This window comes from Saccopteryx bilineata, chromosome 3, assembly GCF_036850765.1.
Source record: "Saccopteryx bilineata isolate mSacBil1 chromosome 3, mSacBil1_pri_phased_curated, whole genome shotgun sequence".
Lineage (NCBI taxonomy): Eukaryota > Metazoa > Chordata > Mammalia > Chiroptera > Emballonuridae > Saccopteryx > Saccopteryx bilineata.
This window is the reverse complement of record NC_089492.1, coordinates 303987549-304001064: the sequence shown is the minus strand read 5'-3', so window position 1 is coordinate 304001064 and position 13516 is coordinate 303987549. Positions and strand designations below refer to the sequence as shown.

At 41.7% G+C, this 13516-nt stretch overlaps 1 protein-coding gene across 1 annotated transcript in view; it reads right to left on the bottom strand.

The window, feature by feature from the left end:
* Nucleotides 1–13516, bottom strand: part of LOC136331996 (zinc finger protein 420-like) — a 46323-nt gene that overhangs the window by 18449 nt on the left and 14358 nt on the right. The window contains exon 2 of the mRNA XM_066271216.1: nucleotides 9753–9974. Coding sequence (XP_066127313.1) covers nucleotides 9753–9767 — 15 coding nt within the window. The 5' untranslated portion in view covers nucleotides 9768–9974. The remainder of the gene's footprint in view (nucleotides 1–9752; nucleotides 9975–13516) is intronic.

Here is a 13516-nt window from a genome sequence, read left to right as displayed (position 1 = left end):
CTGATATGTCGTATTGTCATTTTCATTAGTCTGTATATATCTTTTGATCTCTGCACTTATTTCTTCTTTGACCCATTCATTTTTTAAAAGTATGTTGTTTAGTTTCCACATTTTTGTGGGATTTTTTTCCTCCTTTTTGCAGTTGAATTCTAGTTTCAAGGCTTTATGATCAGAAAATATGCTTGGTACAACTTCGATTTTTCTGAATTTGCTGATGTTGTTTTTGTGGCCCAACATATGGTCAATTCTTGAGAATGATCCATGTACACTGGAGAAAAATGTATACTCAGTCACTTTGGGATGAAATGTCCTGTAGATGTCTATCATATTCAGGTGCTCTAGTGTTTTGTTTAAGGCCACTATATCTTTGTTGATTCTCTGTTTGGATGACCGATCTAGAGCCGTCAGCGGTGTATTGAGGTCTCCAAGTATGATTGTATTTTTGTCAGTTTTTGTTTTAAGGTCAATAAGTAGCTGTCTTATATATTTTGGTGCTCCTTGGTTTGGTGCATATATATATTTTTTTTTTTTTAATAAATTTTTATTAATGGTAATGGGATGACATTAATAAATCAGGGTACATATATTCAAAGAAAACATGTCTAGGTTATTTTGTCATCAAATTATGTTGCAAACCCCTCGCCCAAAGTCAGATTGTCCTCCGTCACCCTCTATCTAGTTCTCTGTGCCCCTCCCCCTCCCCCTAACTCTCCCTCCCTCCCTCCCATGTCCTCCCTCCCCCCCCACCCTTGGTAACCACCACACTCTTGTCCATGTCTCTTAGTCTCAATTTTATGTTCCACCAATGTATGGAATCATGTAGTTCTTGTTTTTTTCTGCTTTGCTTATTTCACTCCTTATAATGTTATCAAGATCCCACCATTTTGCTGTAAATGATCTGATGTCATCATTTCTTATAGCTGAGTAGTATTCCATAGTGTATATGTGCCACATCTTCTTTATCCAGTCTTCTATTGAAGGGCTTTTTGGTTGTTTCCATGTCTTGGCCACTGTGAACAGTGCTGCAATGAACATGGGGCTACATGTGTCTTCACGTATCAATGTTTCTGAGGTTTTGGGGTATATACCCAGTAGAGGGATTGCTGGGTCATAAGGTAGTTCTATTTGCAGTTTTTTGAGGAACCACCATACTTTCCTCCATAATGGTTGTACTACTTTACAGTCCCACCAACAGTGAATGAGGGTTCCTTTTTCTCCACAGCCTCTCCAACATTTGCTATTACCCGTCTTGTTGATAATAGCTAATCTAACAGGGGTGAGGTGGTATCTCATTGTAGTTTTGATTTGCATTTCTCTAATAACTAATGAAGCTGAGCATCTTTTCATATATCTGTTGGCCATTTGTATCTCTTCCTGGGAGAAGTGTCTGTTCATGTCCTCTTCCCATTTTATTATTGGATTGCTTGTTTGTTTGTTGTTGAGTTTTATGAGTTCTTTGTAAATTTTGGATATTAGGCCCTTATCTGAGCTGTCGTTTGAAAATATCAGTTCCCATATAGTTGGTTGTCGGTTTATTTTGATATCAGTTTCTCTTGCTGAGCAAAAACTTTTAATTCTGATGTAGTCCCATTCATTTATCTTTGCCTTCACTTCTCTTGCCATTGGAGTCAAGTTCATAAAATGTTCTTTAAAACCCAGGTCCATGATTTTAGTACCTATGTCTTCTTCTATGTACTTTATTGTTTCAGGTCTTATATTTAGGTCTTTGATCCATTTTGAATTAATTTTAGTACACGGGGACAGGCTGTAGTCGAGTTTCATTCTTTTGCATGTGGCTTTCCAGTTTTCCCAACACCATTTGTTGAAGAGGCTTTCTTTTCTCCATTGTGTGTTGTTGGCCCCTTTATCAAAGATTATTTGACCATATATATGTGGTTTTATTTCTGGGCTTTCTATTCTGTTCCATTGGTCTGAGTGTCTATTTTTCTGCCAATACCATGCTGTTTTAATTATCGTGGCCCTATAATATAGTTTAAAGTCAGGTATTGTAATGCCCCCAGCTTCATTCTTTTTCCTTAGGATTGTTTTGGCTATTCGGGGTTTTTTATAGTTCCATATAAATCTGATGATTTTTTGTTCCATTTCTTTAAAAAATCTCATAGGGATTTTGATGGGAATTGCATTAAATTTGTATATTGCTTTGGGTAATATGGCCATTTTGATTATATTTATTCTTCCTATCCAAGAACAAGGAATATTTTTCCATCTCATTGTATCTTTTTCGATTTCCCTTAACAATGCTTTGTAATTTTCATTATATAGGTCCTTTACGTTCTTTGTTATGTTTATTCCTAGGTATTTTATTTTTTTTGTTGCAATCGTGAAGGGGATTATTTTTTTGAGTTCGTTTTCTAATATTTCATTGTTGGCATATAGAAAGGCTATGGACTTTTGTATGTTAATTTTGTATCCTGCGACCTTACTGTATTGGTTTATTGTTTCTAATAATCTTTTTGTGGAGTCCTTCGGGTTTTCGATGTATAGGATCATATCATCAGCAAAAAGTGATAGCTTTACTTCTTCTTTTCCGATATGGATGCCTTTTATTTCTTTGTCTTGTCTGATTGCTCTGGCCAGAACTTCTAGCACCACGTTGAATAAGAGTGGAGAGAGTGGACAACCCTGTCTTGTTCCTGATTTAAGGTAGAAAGTCCTCAGTTTTATGCCGTTTAATAGGATGTTGGCTGATGGTTTATCATATATGGCCTTTATCATGTTGAGATATTTTCCTTCTATACCCATTTTGTTGAGAGTCTTAAACATAAAATTGTGTTGTATTTTATCAAAAGCCTTTTCTGCATCTATTGATAAGATCATGTGGTTTTTGTTCTTTGTTTTGTTGATATGGTGTATTACGTTAACCGTTTTGCGTATGTTGAACCATCCTTGAGATTCTGGGATGAATCCCACTTGATCATGATGTATTATTTTTTTAATATGTTGTTGTATTCGGTTTGCCAGTATTTTGTTTAGTATTTTAGCATCTGTATTCATTAGAGATATTGGTCTGTAGTTTTCTTTCTTTGTGCCATCCTTGCCAGGTTTTGGTATGAGGGTTATGTTGGCCTCATAAAATGTGTTTGGAAGTATTGCTTCTTCTTCAATTTTTTGGAAGACTTTGAGTAGAATAGGAACCAAGTCTTCTTTGAATGTTTGATAGAATTCACTAGTATAACCGTCTGGGCCTGGACTTTTATTTTTGGGGAGATTTTTAATAGTTTTTTCTATTTCCTCCTTGCTGATTGGTCTGTTTAGGCTTTCTGCTTCTTCATGACTCAGTCTAGGAAGGTTGTATTGTTCTAGGAATTTATCCATTTCTTCTAGGTTGTTGTATTTGGTGGCATATAATTTTTCATAGTATTCTACAATAATTTTTTGTATTTCTATGATGTCTGTGGTGATCTCTCCTCTTTCATTTTGGATTTTATTTGAGTCCTGTGCCTTTTTTCCTTGGTGAGTCTTGCCAAGGGTTTGTCAATTTTGTTGATCTTTTCAAAGAACCAGCTCCTTGTTTTATTGATTTTTTCTATAGTTTTTCTGTTCTCTATTTCATTTATTTCTGCTCTGATTTTTATTATCTCCTTTCTTCGGCTGGTTTTGGGTTGTCTTTGTTCTTCTTTTTCTAGTTCCTTAAGGTGTGAAGTTAAGTGGTTTACTTCGGCTCTCTCTTGTTTGTTCATATAGGCCTGAAGTGATATGAACTTTCCTCTTATTACTGCTTTTGCTGCATCCCAGAGATTCTGATATGTCGTATTTTCATTTTCATTTGTCTGTATATATCTTTTGATCTCTGCACTTATTTCTTCTTTGACCCATTCATTTTTTAGAAGTATGTTGTTTAGTTTCCACATTTTTGTGGGTTTTTCCCCCTCTTTTTCGCAGTTGAATTCTAGTTTCAGGGCTTTATGATCAGAAAATATGCTTGGTACAATTTCAATTTTTCTAAATTTGCTGATATTGTCTTTGTGGCCCAACATATGGTCAATTCTTGAGAATGTTCCATGTACACTAGAGAAAAATGTATACTCTGTCGCTTTGGGATGAAGTGTCCTGTAGATGTCTATCATATCCAGGTGTTCTAGTATTTCGTTTAAGGCCACTATATCTTTATTGATTCTCTGTTTGGATGACCGATCTAGAGCCGTCAGCGGTGTATTGAGGTCTCCAAGTATGATTGTATTTTTGTTAGTTTTTGTTTTAAGGTCAATAAGTAGCTGTCTTATATATTTTGGTGCTCCTTGGTTTGGTGCATATATATTAAGGTTTGTTATGTCTTCTTGATTCAGTGTCCCCTTAGCCATTATGAAATGGCCATTTTTGTCTCTGAGTACTTTTGTTGTCTTGTAGTCAGCATTATCAGATATTAGTATTGCTACGCCTGCCTTTTTTTGGATGTTATTTGCTTGGAGTATTGTTTTCCAGCCTTTCACTTTGAGTTTGTTTTTATCCTTGTTACTTAGATGAGTTTCCTGTAGGCAGCATACAGTTGGATTTTCTTTTTTAATCCATTCTGCTACTCTGTGCCTTTTTATTGGTGAGTTTAATCCGTTTACATTTAGTGTAATTATTGACACTTGTGAGTTCCCTATTGCCATTTTATAGATTGCTTTCTGTTAGTTTTGTGTCTTGTTTGATCCTTCTCTTTCGTTTACCTTTTGTTTTTATTTGGTTGTATTCCATACATCTTTCCACTGTTGCTATCTTTTTTATCTTATGTGCTTCTGTGGTGGTTTTTTCAATGGTGGTTACCTTTAGGTAATGAAAAGGGTTCCTACCCTGTTCATTGTAGCGCACTATTTTGTGAGTACTTTTGCACTCCATCGTCCTTTGCTACTGTTAATCTCCATCCTCTCCCCCCTTTCTTTTTGTTGTTGTCACAGTTTAAATTTGGTTTTATTGTGTTCTTCTTGGAGCTTTTACTTGTGGCTTTATTTTTTTTTTGTTCTTTGTATCTGATTGGAGAACCCCCTTTAGTAATTCCTGGAGTGGGGGTTTTCTGATGATAAATTCCCTCATCTTTTCTGTATTTGTGAATGTTTTTATTTCTCCTTCATATTTGAAGGATAGCTTTGATGGGTATAGTACTCGTGGCTGAAAGTTCCTCTCTTTCAGGACTTTAAATATTGGGGTCCACTCTCTTCTAGCTTGTAGGGTTTCTGCTGAGAAATCTGATGATAGTCTAATGGGCCTTCCTTTATATGTTGTATTCTTCTTTTCCCTGGCTGCCTTGAGAATTTTTTCTTTGCCATTGGTTTGTGCCAATTTCAATATGATGTGCCTTGGAGTAGGTTTGTTGGGGTTAAGAAAACTCGGAATTCTGTTTGCTTCATGAATTTGAGGCTTTAGTTCTTTCCACAGGCTTGGGAAGTTCTCATCTATTATTTGTTTGAGTATGTTCTCCATTCCATTTTCTCTCTCTTCTCCCTCTGATATACCTATTATTCTTATGTTATTCTTTCTGATGGAGTCAGATAATTCTTGTAGGGCTATCTCATTTTTTTAAATTTTTGAGTCTCTTTCTTCCTCTCTCTGTTGTGCCTCAAGTTGCTTGTCTTCTATTTCACTAATCCTCTCTTCTTTTTTTTTTAATTTTTTTTTTTTCTTCATTTTTCTGAAGCTGGAAACAGGGAGAGACAGTCAGACAGACTCCCGCATGCGCCCGACCGGGATCCACCTGGCACGCCCACCAGGGGCGGTGCTCTGCCCATCCTGGGCGTCGCCATATTGCGACCAGAGCCACTCTAGCGCCTGAGGCAGAGGCCACAGAGCCATGCCCAGCGCCCGGGCCATCTCTGCTCCAATGGAGCCTTGGCTGCAGGAGGGGAAGAGAGAGACAGAGAGGAAAGCGCGGCGAAGGGGTGGAGAAGCAAATGGGCGCTTCTCCTGTGTGCCCTGGCCGGGAATCGAACCCGGGTCCTCCGCACGCTAGGCCGACGCTCTACCGCTGAGCCAACCGGCCAGGGCCCACTAATCCTCTCTTCTATCTGGCCTGTTCTATTAGCCAAGCTTGTTACCTCGTTTTTCAGCTCGTGAATGAGTTTTTCATCTCTGTTTGATTTGTTTTTAAATTTATTTATTTATTTATTTTTTTATTTTACAGAGATAGAGAGTGAGTCAGAGAGAGAGATAGACAGGAACAGACAGACAGGAACGGAGAGAGATGAGAAGCATCATCATTAGTTTTTCATTGCGTGTTGCAACACCTTAGTTGTTCATTGCTACACCTTAGTTGTTCACTGATTGCTTTCTCACATGTGCCTTGACCGTGGGCCTTCAGCAGACTGAGCAACCCCTTGCTGGAGCCAGCGGCCTTGGGTCCAAGCTGGTGAGCCTTGCTCAAACCAGATGAGCCTGCACTCAAGCTGGCGACCTCGGGGGCCTCGAACCTGGGTCCTTCCGCCTCCCAGTCCGATGCTCTATCCACTGCGCCACCGCCTGGTCAGGCTGATTTGTTTTTATAGTTTCAATTTCCTTGGACATATATTCTTTGTGTTCATTGAGTTGTTTTCTGAGCTCCCTAAATTGCCTTTCTGTGTTTTCTTGTATATCTCTGAGTATTTTTAGGATTTCTATCTTGAATTCTCTGTCATTTAACTCCAAGGTTTCCAATATATTAAATTTTTTCTCCATAGATTTTTCCTCTTCTATCTGTGTTACCTCTCTCTTTTGTATCCATGATATTCGATTTTCTCTTCCATAATGGCATCTGAGGGTGGTTTTGTTGATAGTATTAATGAGATTTAATAAAAAATAGTTAAAAAATATAAAAAATTGAAAAAAGTTTTTTTTTAAATTAATAATGAAATAAAGAAAAATAAAATAAAATAAAAATTTAAAAAAAGGAAATTATTCCCCCCCCTCCTTTTTTTCTCTCCTCTCCTCTCCTCTCTTTCTTGAGAAAATCTTGTGGTGAACTGTGAATTATATTGTATTTAATAGAACAAACAATGCCTGTAATGGAGGGCCTGAATTGAGGAAAAGTAATAAAGGGGCAAGAAATAAATAAATAAATAAATAAATAAATAAATAAATAAAAGGGGTGGTGGTATGGACCCACAAAAAGCAAATAATGAAAACATTTGGATCAAGAATAAAATGATTTGTGTTTAGGTGTTGGTTGACTAAGAGTTATGATGAGAGGAGTAAAAGGGAAACAGGAAAATGGGAGGACAAATTAAAAAATTACTATTGTATTTAGTGGAACAAGAGCTTGATAAAATGGAGAGCCAGGGATGGGAGCACTGCTAGTGAGTTAAAAAGGTGAAGTAAAAACCCCCCAAAATGCCACAAACATAAGTTTGAGTCCCAGATAAAATAATTTGTTTGTTATTGAGGTTTGAATGGGAGGAGATGTAAAGGAAAAAGGAAGAAACTAATATAGAGGGAGAAAAGAAGAGAGAGAGAGAAAAAAAGAGGGAACCACTAAAAGAAGAAAAAGGTTTTGGAGTGCAACCCTCATAGAGAGAAAGGAAGAGGAAAGAAAAGATAATGGGAGATGTAACACTTATGGGTAGTGTAGTTCAAGGAGAGGAGAGAGTAAGACCGGTAGGGAGTTAAACGACCAAATTGGAGGAGGAAAAAAAAAAAAGAAAAAAGAAGAAAAAAAAAATCAAGGATGAAGATAAGAGAAACAAACGAACAAATATAATAAAATGGGATAGGTTATAAAGTCTGCGGATTATTCTGATTTTGAGAGGTTATCTTCTTGCTTTTTCTTTTCTCTCCCTCTTCCTGGTCGGCGACTCTGTACCCCGGGTTCTGCCCCTTTGGCACGCTCAGGTAGAGGTTTGCAGTTGATAAGTCTCTATGGCAATGTCATGTATTGTGCTTCAGTCTCGTTGGCAGTCGAAGCTCATTAGCGTTTATAGGCTCCGACAGTGAGTGAGTCCGTGTTCCAGGAGCCTCTCTCCTAGTCTTTCCTTCCTCAACCAGCAGCCTGAGAATCCAACTATGGGGTTGCTGCTGCCTCTGCCTGGATAGTAAGAGGCTCTAAGAGCGGTCAACTCCCCACTCTTATTTCCACTCAGCACAGGGCTCTGGGTAAGGCTCAGTCAGTCAGAGCTGCTAGTATAATCAGTCGGGGCTTTCGCCTACTCAAAGACCTCTGGCTCTGTCACTCTGTCCAGTAACACGGGTGGGTCTGCGCGCGCAGACCAGGATGTTAGACCAGAAGTCTCGCCCTCTGAGTGAAACCCCCCCGCCCGCACTGAAAAGTTCCAATGTTGGAATTGGCTCTCGCTCGTCCCCGTGTGCCGCTCTTTCAAGGTGCTGGGCAGCCCGTGACTCCGCCCTCGGCCCACACAAAGGCCCCCGTGGAGTCAGTTTCTTGAAGTCGGCACACAGGGATGTTTGTACAGAGCTTTTCTTTCTTCTTTTCTTTCTTTTTTCCATCGTAAATGGCCCAATAGCATCTGAGGCCTTTGGTAACTGTAAATTTTGGTGAACTTCCCTGTGTCAGGATCCTGCTCCTCTGACTTTGCCATTCCTGCTTCAATGAGAAGAAAAGCATCAGCTAACTCCTCTGTAGAAAAGATTTTCGGCCCTGGACAATTGGCTGAGTGATACAGCATCGGCCCAACGTGTGGAAGTCCCCAGTTTGCTTCCCAGTCAGGGCACACAGGAGAAGCTCCCATCTGCTTCTCCACCCTTCCCCGTCCCCTTTCTCTCTATCTCTCTCTTTCCCTCCTGCAGCCAAGGCTCCACTGGAGCAAAGCTGGCCCGGGAGCTGAGGACAGCTCCATGGCTTCACCTCAGGTGCTAGAATGGCTACGGTTGCAATGGAACAACACCCCAGATGGGTAGCATTGCCTCCTAATGGGCATGGCAGGTGGATTCCGGTCGGGCACATGCAGGAGTCTGTCTCTCTGCCTCCCCACTTCGGACTTCAGAAAAATACAAAAAACAAAAAAGAAAAGAAAAGATTTTCTGTTCTGGAGTTCCTAGGTCCTTGTTTTCTTCCCTAAATGTTGTCAACTGCTGCTGTCATTCCATAAGGTCTTCCCTGGTTAGTTTTTTGCCATGGGAGTCAAGTAACTCTATGATATCATATTCATTGATGTCCAACAGCAGTTGACTACCAATAGCCCTTATGACACTGTATTTGTAAGTACAAGTGGGATGTTTGTAACTTGGGGATTTACTGTACAAGAAAACATCAATGTTTGCAAATGTCAATTTACACATAACTCCCATGTTCTGAACTCTAATAGTATTTTTAAACATAAATCTTTCTCACTAATCTGGTAATCAAGTCTCTTCTAACTCTTCTTTGTCAAAACTTTCTGAGCTGTTCTGACCCGGAGAAGGTGCAGTTCCTTAATCCTGACCCACAGAGCTGATGCTGCAGCCACATGAACCTAAAGCCTACACTCCCTTCTTCACTGATGCCTGAGCCTCTGACCATCCCCACAGGGATGGTGGACACAGTGCCCTCCCAGGTTGATCTGTCACAGAGGGGATGTTTTCCATAGTTGAAGGCCATTAATTATAGGCTAAAATTGTTCGTGTGCTCAAGGAGCCTGGATAGAGAGAATGCACAGAAGGCCCTGGGACAAGGGAGAGTATTCTAAAGTGCTGACCTTCACAACCATAAGTAAACAAAAAAAAGTACCTGAAAATAACCTCACTATGTAGAAACAACTGAAGTAGAGAATTAAAGCTTGCAGGTTCTAAATCTGGGGATGTTAAGAGAAAAAGCAGATACAGCCTCTGACCTGGGATATTGTTTTTACCTGAGAAGCAGCCATTCTGTCCTGCACATGGGCCAGCTCTAGCCTCTTCTCTCAGGTGACAATATGTTCAGGAGTCAAGTCTGCATTTGGAGAATGTGCCACCACAGGTGTCCACACGGCCCCTCTATCCACTTCCACCGCACTCACAGACAGAAGGACCTGGAAATGTTGAAGGCCACGTTCTCTGTCCGTCCTCACTGGATAGCCAGAAAAAATGAGCTCCTACAGGGAGACCACATGGTATTATTTTCTGTCTTCACCTGTCTGTCCTCCCTCAGACGTCCACAAACTCCCACAGCAATGAGAACGGGCGCTGCTCTTCTGAACGCCCAAACCCAACACAACACCCTGTCACCTCCCCTGACCATCTCTGCTCCCCACTCTCACAAGTGCATCCTGAGAACTCTCCTGCTACTCCCTGGGCTCACCTTACAATCATCTGGAGCAGCTCATTAAAACAACGCTGCTTTACCTAGGGCAGTGATCCAATGCTAGGGGGAGGATGCAGGTAATGCTCTTTTTTTTTTTTTTTATTGTCACAGAGACAGAGAGAGGGACAGATAGGGACAGACAGAAAGGAAGAGATGAGAAGTATCAATTATTCATTGTGCACGTTAGTTGTTCACTGATTGCTTTCTCATATGTGCCTTGACTGGAGAGCTCCAGCAGAGTGACCCCTTGCTCAAGCCAGCGACCTTTGGGCTCAAGCCAGTGACTGTGGATCATGTCTATAATCCCATACTCAAGCAGTGACCCTGTGCTCAAGCTCGTGAGCCCTCGTTCAAGCTGGCGACCTCAGGGTTTTGAACCTGCGTCCTCTGCGTCCTAGTCCGATTCTCTATCCACTGCGCAACCACCTGATCAAGGGATAATGTTATTTCTTAAAACTCCTCAGTTGATCTAACAGACTCCTTGGTGGGGACAGTTCAGCTTTAATAAGCATGCAGATCCTTTGGGGATGAGGGCTCCACTCTAAGCTGTGGTTCTGCAGGTCTGCAGTGGGGCCCAGGATGCAGCATCTTTATCTAGGTCCCTGTGCTGCCTGCACTGCTCCCTCAGAGCTGTTTTCAGCAGCACTGGCTGACAGATACCAGACCTCAGACCTCAGGGTACTCTGACAGCTTGGGGTGGAACTTCTAGAATCTGCTCAGGGCAAGTTCCTAGGAATGAGGGTTGTCCTGCAATTGGCGTGGCCACGTCTTCAGCCATTGAGCAGGTAAACCAAAGCGAGAAATGGGAACAGATGAACTACTTGTGCTAGTAAGAAACAGAAGCCTACGAAAATAGCATTATAAACGCATAGTTGATGATACACAAAGAAAATCATAATATATGTTTCCTAATGGAGCAGATAACTGAATTCACAGATCTGCATTTTTTCCTTGTTGTGTGTGTATGCACGCACAGAAGTTTTACAAAATGTGATACTACAAATGTAGTACCCAGCTCTAGGTTTTGGTACTTATATTTTCTTCCATCTTTAAAGTGCACCAATTAAGATACTTTTTTTTTTTTTTTAAGCGAGAGAGACAGAAAGAGAGGAACAGATAGGGATAGATCAACACGGAGAAAGATGAGAAGCATCAATTCTTCATTGTAGCACCTTAGTTGTTTATTGATTGCTTTCTCACGTGTGTCTTGACCGGGGTGGCTCCAGCCAAGTCAGTGACCCCTTGCTCCAGCCAGTGACTTTGGGTTCAAGCCAGCAACCTTGGGCTTCAAGCCAGTGACCATGGGGTCATGTCTATGATCCCACACTCAAATCAGAGACACCGCACTCAAGCTGGTGAGCTCGCATTCAAGCCACAGTAGCCAGCGCTCAAGCCACCGACCTTGAGGTTTCGAACTTGGGTCCTCTACACCCAAGACTGATATTTTATCCACTGTGCCACCACAGGTCAGTCAAGCCCCAAAATTTGATAGCAACTAACAAAATTATTATGAAAGAAATAAAAAAGCAAAATCATTGGAACATTCACTAGTATAAAACCTTACAGTGGCTGTGGAGTTTCACAATGAAATTTATATTTTACTATCTATCTGATAATTCATTCAAAAGTTGGATTTATTTAAGGCTTAAATTTTAAGCTACTGTATTATTTAATGAGCACTAAGGGATAGGTGCTGCCAATAAATTAGCTAAGAGTCCTGTCACCCCACAGAGCTCAGACTATTAGAGAAAGCAGAGAAATAAACAAATTGAGAAAGAAGCATAAGAAAGATCTGTCCAGCCTGACAGGTGGTGGCGCAGTGGATAGGGCGTCAGACTGGGACGCCGAGAACCCAAGTTCGAAACCCTAAGGTCACCAGCTTAAGCACAGGCTCATCTGGTTTGAGATAGGCTCACCAGCTTGAGTCTAAGGTCACTGGCTTGAGCAAGGGGTCACTCGCTCTGCTATAGCTCCCCGGTCAAGGCACATATGGGAAAGCAATCAATGAACAACTAAAGTGCCGCAATGAAGAATTGATGCTTCTTGTCTCTCTCCTTTCCTATCTATCTGTCCTTCTCTCTGATTCTGTGACAAAATATAAAAATAAAAAAATTTGTCCAAATATAAAATAAAACGTAACCTTCCCATGTGCCAGGCACTGTTCCAAGCTCTTTCTTCATATTCACTCATTTAATTTTTGTGACAACCTTGGGAGGTAGACATAATGACTATCCCCATTATGGATGAGAGGCCTGAGGCACAGCAAGGCCAGCAGTCCGCCCAAGGCCACGCAGCCAGCACCAGGCAGGCCTTTCTTTCCCTCTCCAGACAGGTCCCAGTCCTCTTTCCTCAGCCTCCTGTCCTCTGCCCCCTCACGAAGGCCTGGGCCTTGCCTTGGAGTAGCAGCACAGCCCTGATGGCCGCTCTGCTGCTACTCCAGCCCGCACTGGCAAAATGAGGCAGAGGACGCCTCACCCTGGGGTGTGGGTGAGCCAGCAGGTGGGCAGTGGGCTGGGGAAGATTCAGGAGGGTGGCCAGAGGCCCCCGTCACCCAGCCCTGGCTGATCACAGACTCTGTTGGGGGGAGGGCTCACATGGGGAGCCAGGGAGGCATTTGAACAGGGGAGGGGTGGTCCACTCTGGAAGCAGGAAGACCCTTCTGGGGCCATGAGGGGGACAGACTGTAAATAAAAGACTGGAGGCCAAAGAAGAGGCTGGGTGAGGGTCCAGGGAGAGAGGACAGGGGCTGAGCCCATCACAGCGATAGAGTGGAGACAGGCCAAGTCAGGCATCAGGGAACAGAAGGGACAGGGATGGAGACTGACAAGCTTGGGAGGTGGCACAGACGACCGTGGGTCAGGACCAGTGACTGGGTTGAGTGAGAAGCTGGGGGAGGAGGGACATGAAGGAAAGAGAGTGAGTGTTGTGGATGGTAAATGGCAAAAAGCCTTTGTAGACTTGAGGCTTAGCAAAAGGCTAAGTTCTCCCCCCCCCCTCTGTATTGGCTATGATGCTTAGTATTTGCACCCACTTCACTTGCTGCTAAGTTGCTGAAAGCAATTTATATGCCCTTCCTCTTACTCTTCGTTCAGATGTTGGTTGATTTCACTTATGCACAGTGGGTGGATTTCTGTTTATGCCTTGGGAGAGTTCCTGTTTTAGCCTGGATGTGTAACTTTGTATCAAGGACTTCCTTGATTTGCATACGGCTATATAATAAAGCAAACTGGGGCTATGGGGCACTCCGATATTGCATCAGCATTTGAAGAGTCCTCCCAATCCCATCCTTTTTTTCTTAGTAAGTCTATTTCCTTAATTCTGCACTGTTCTTAG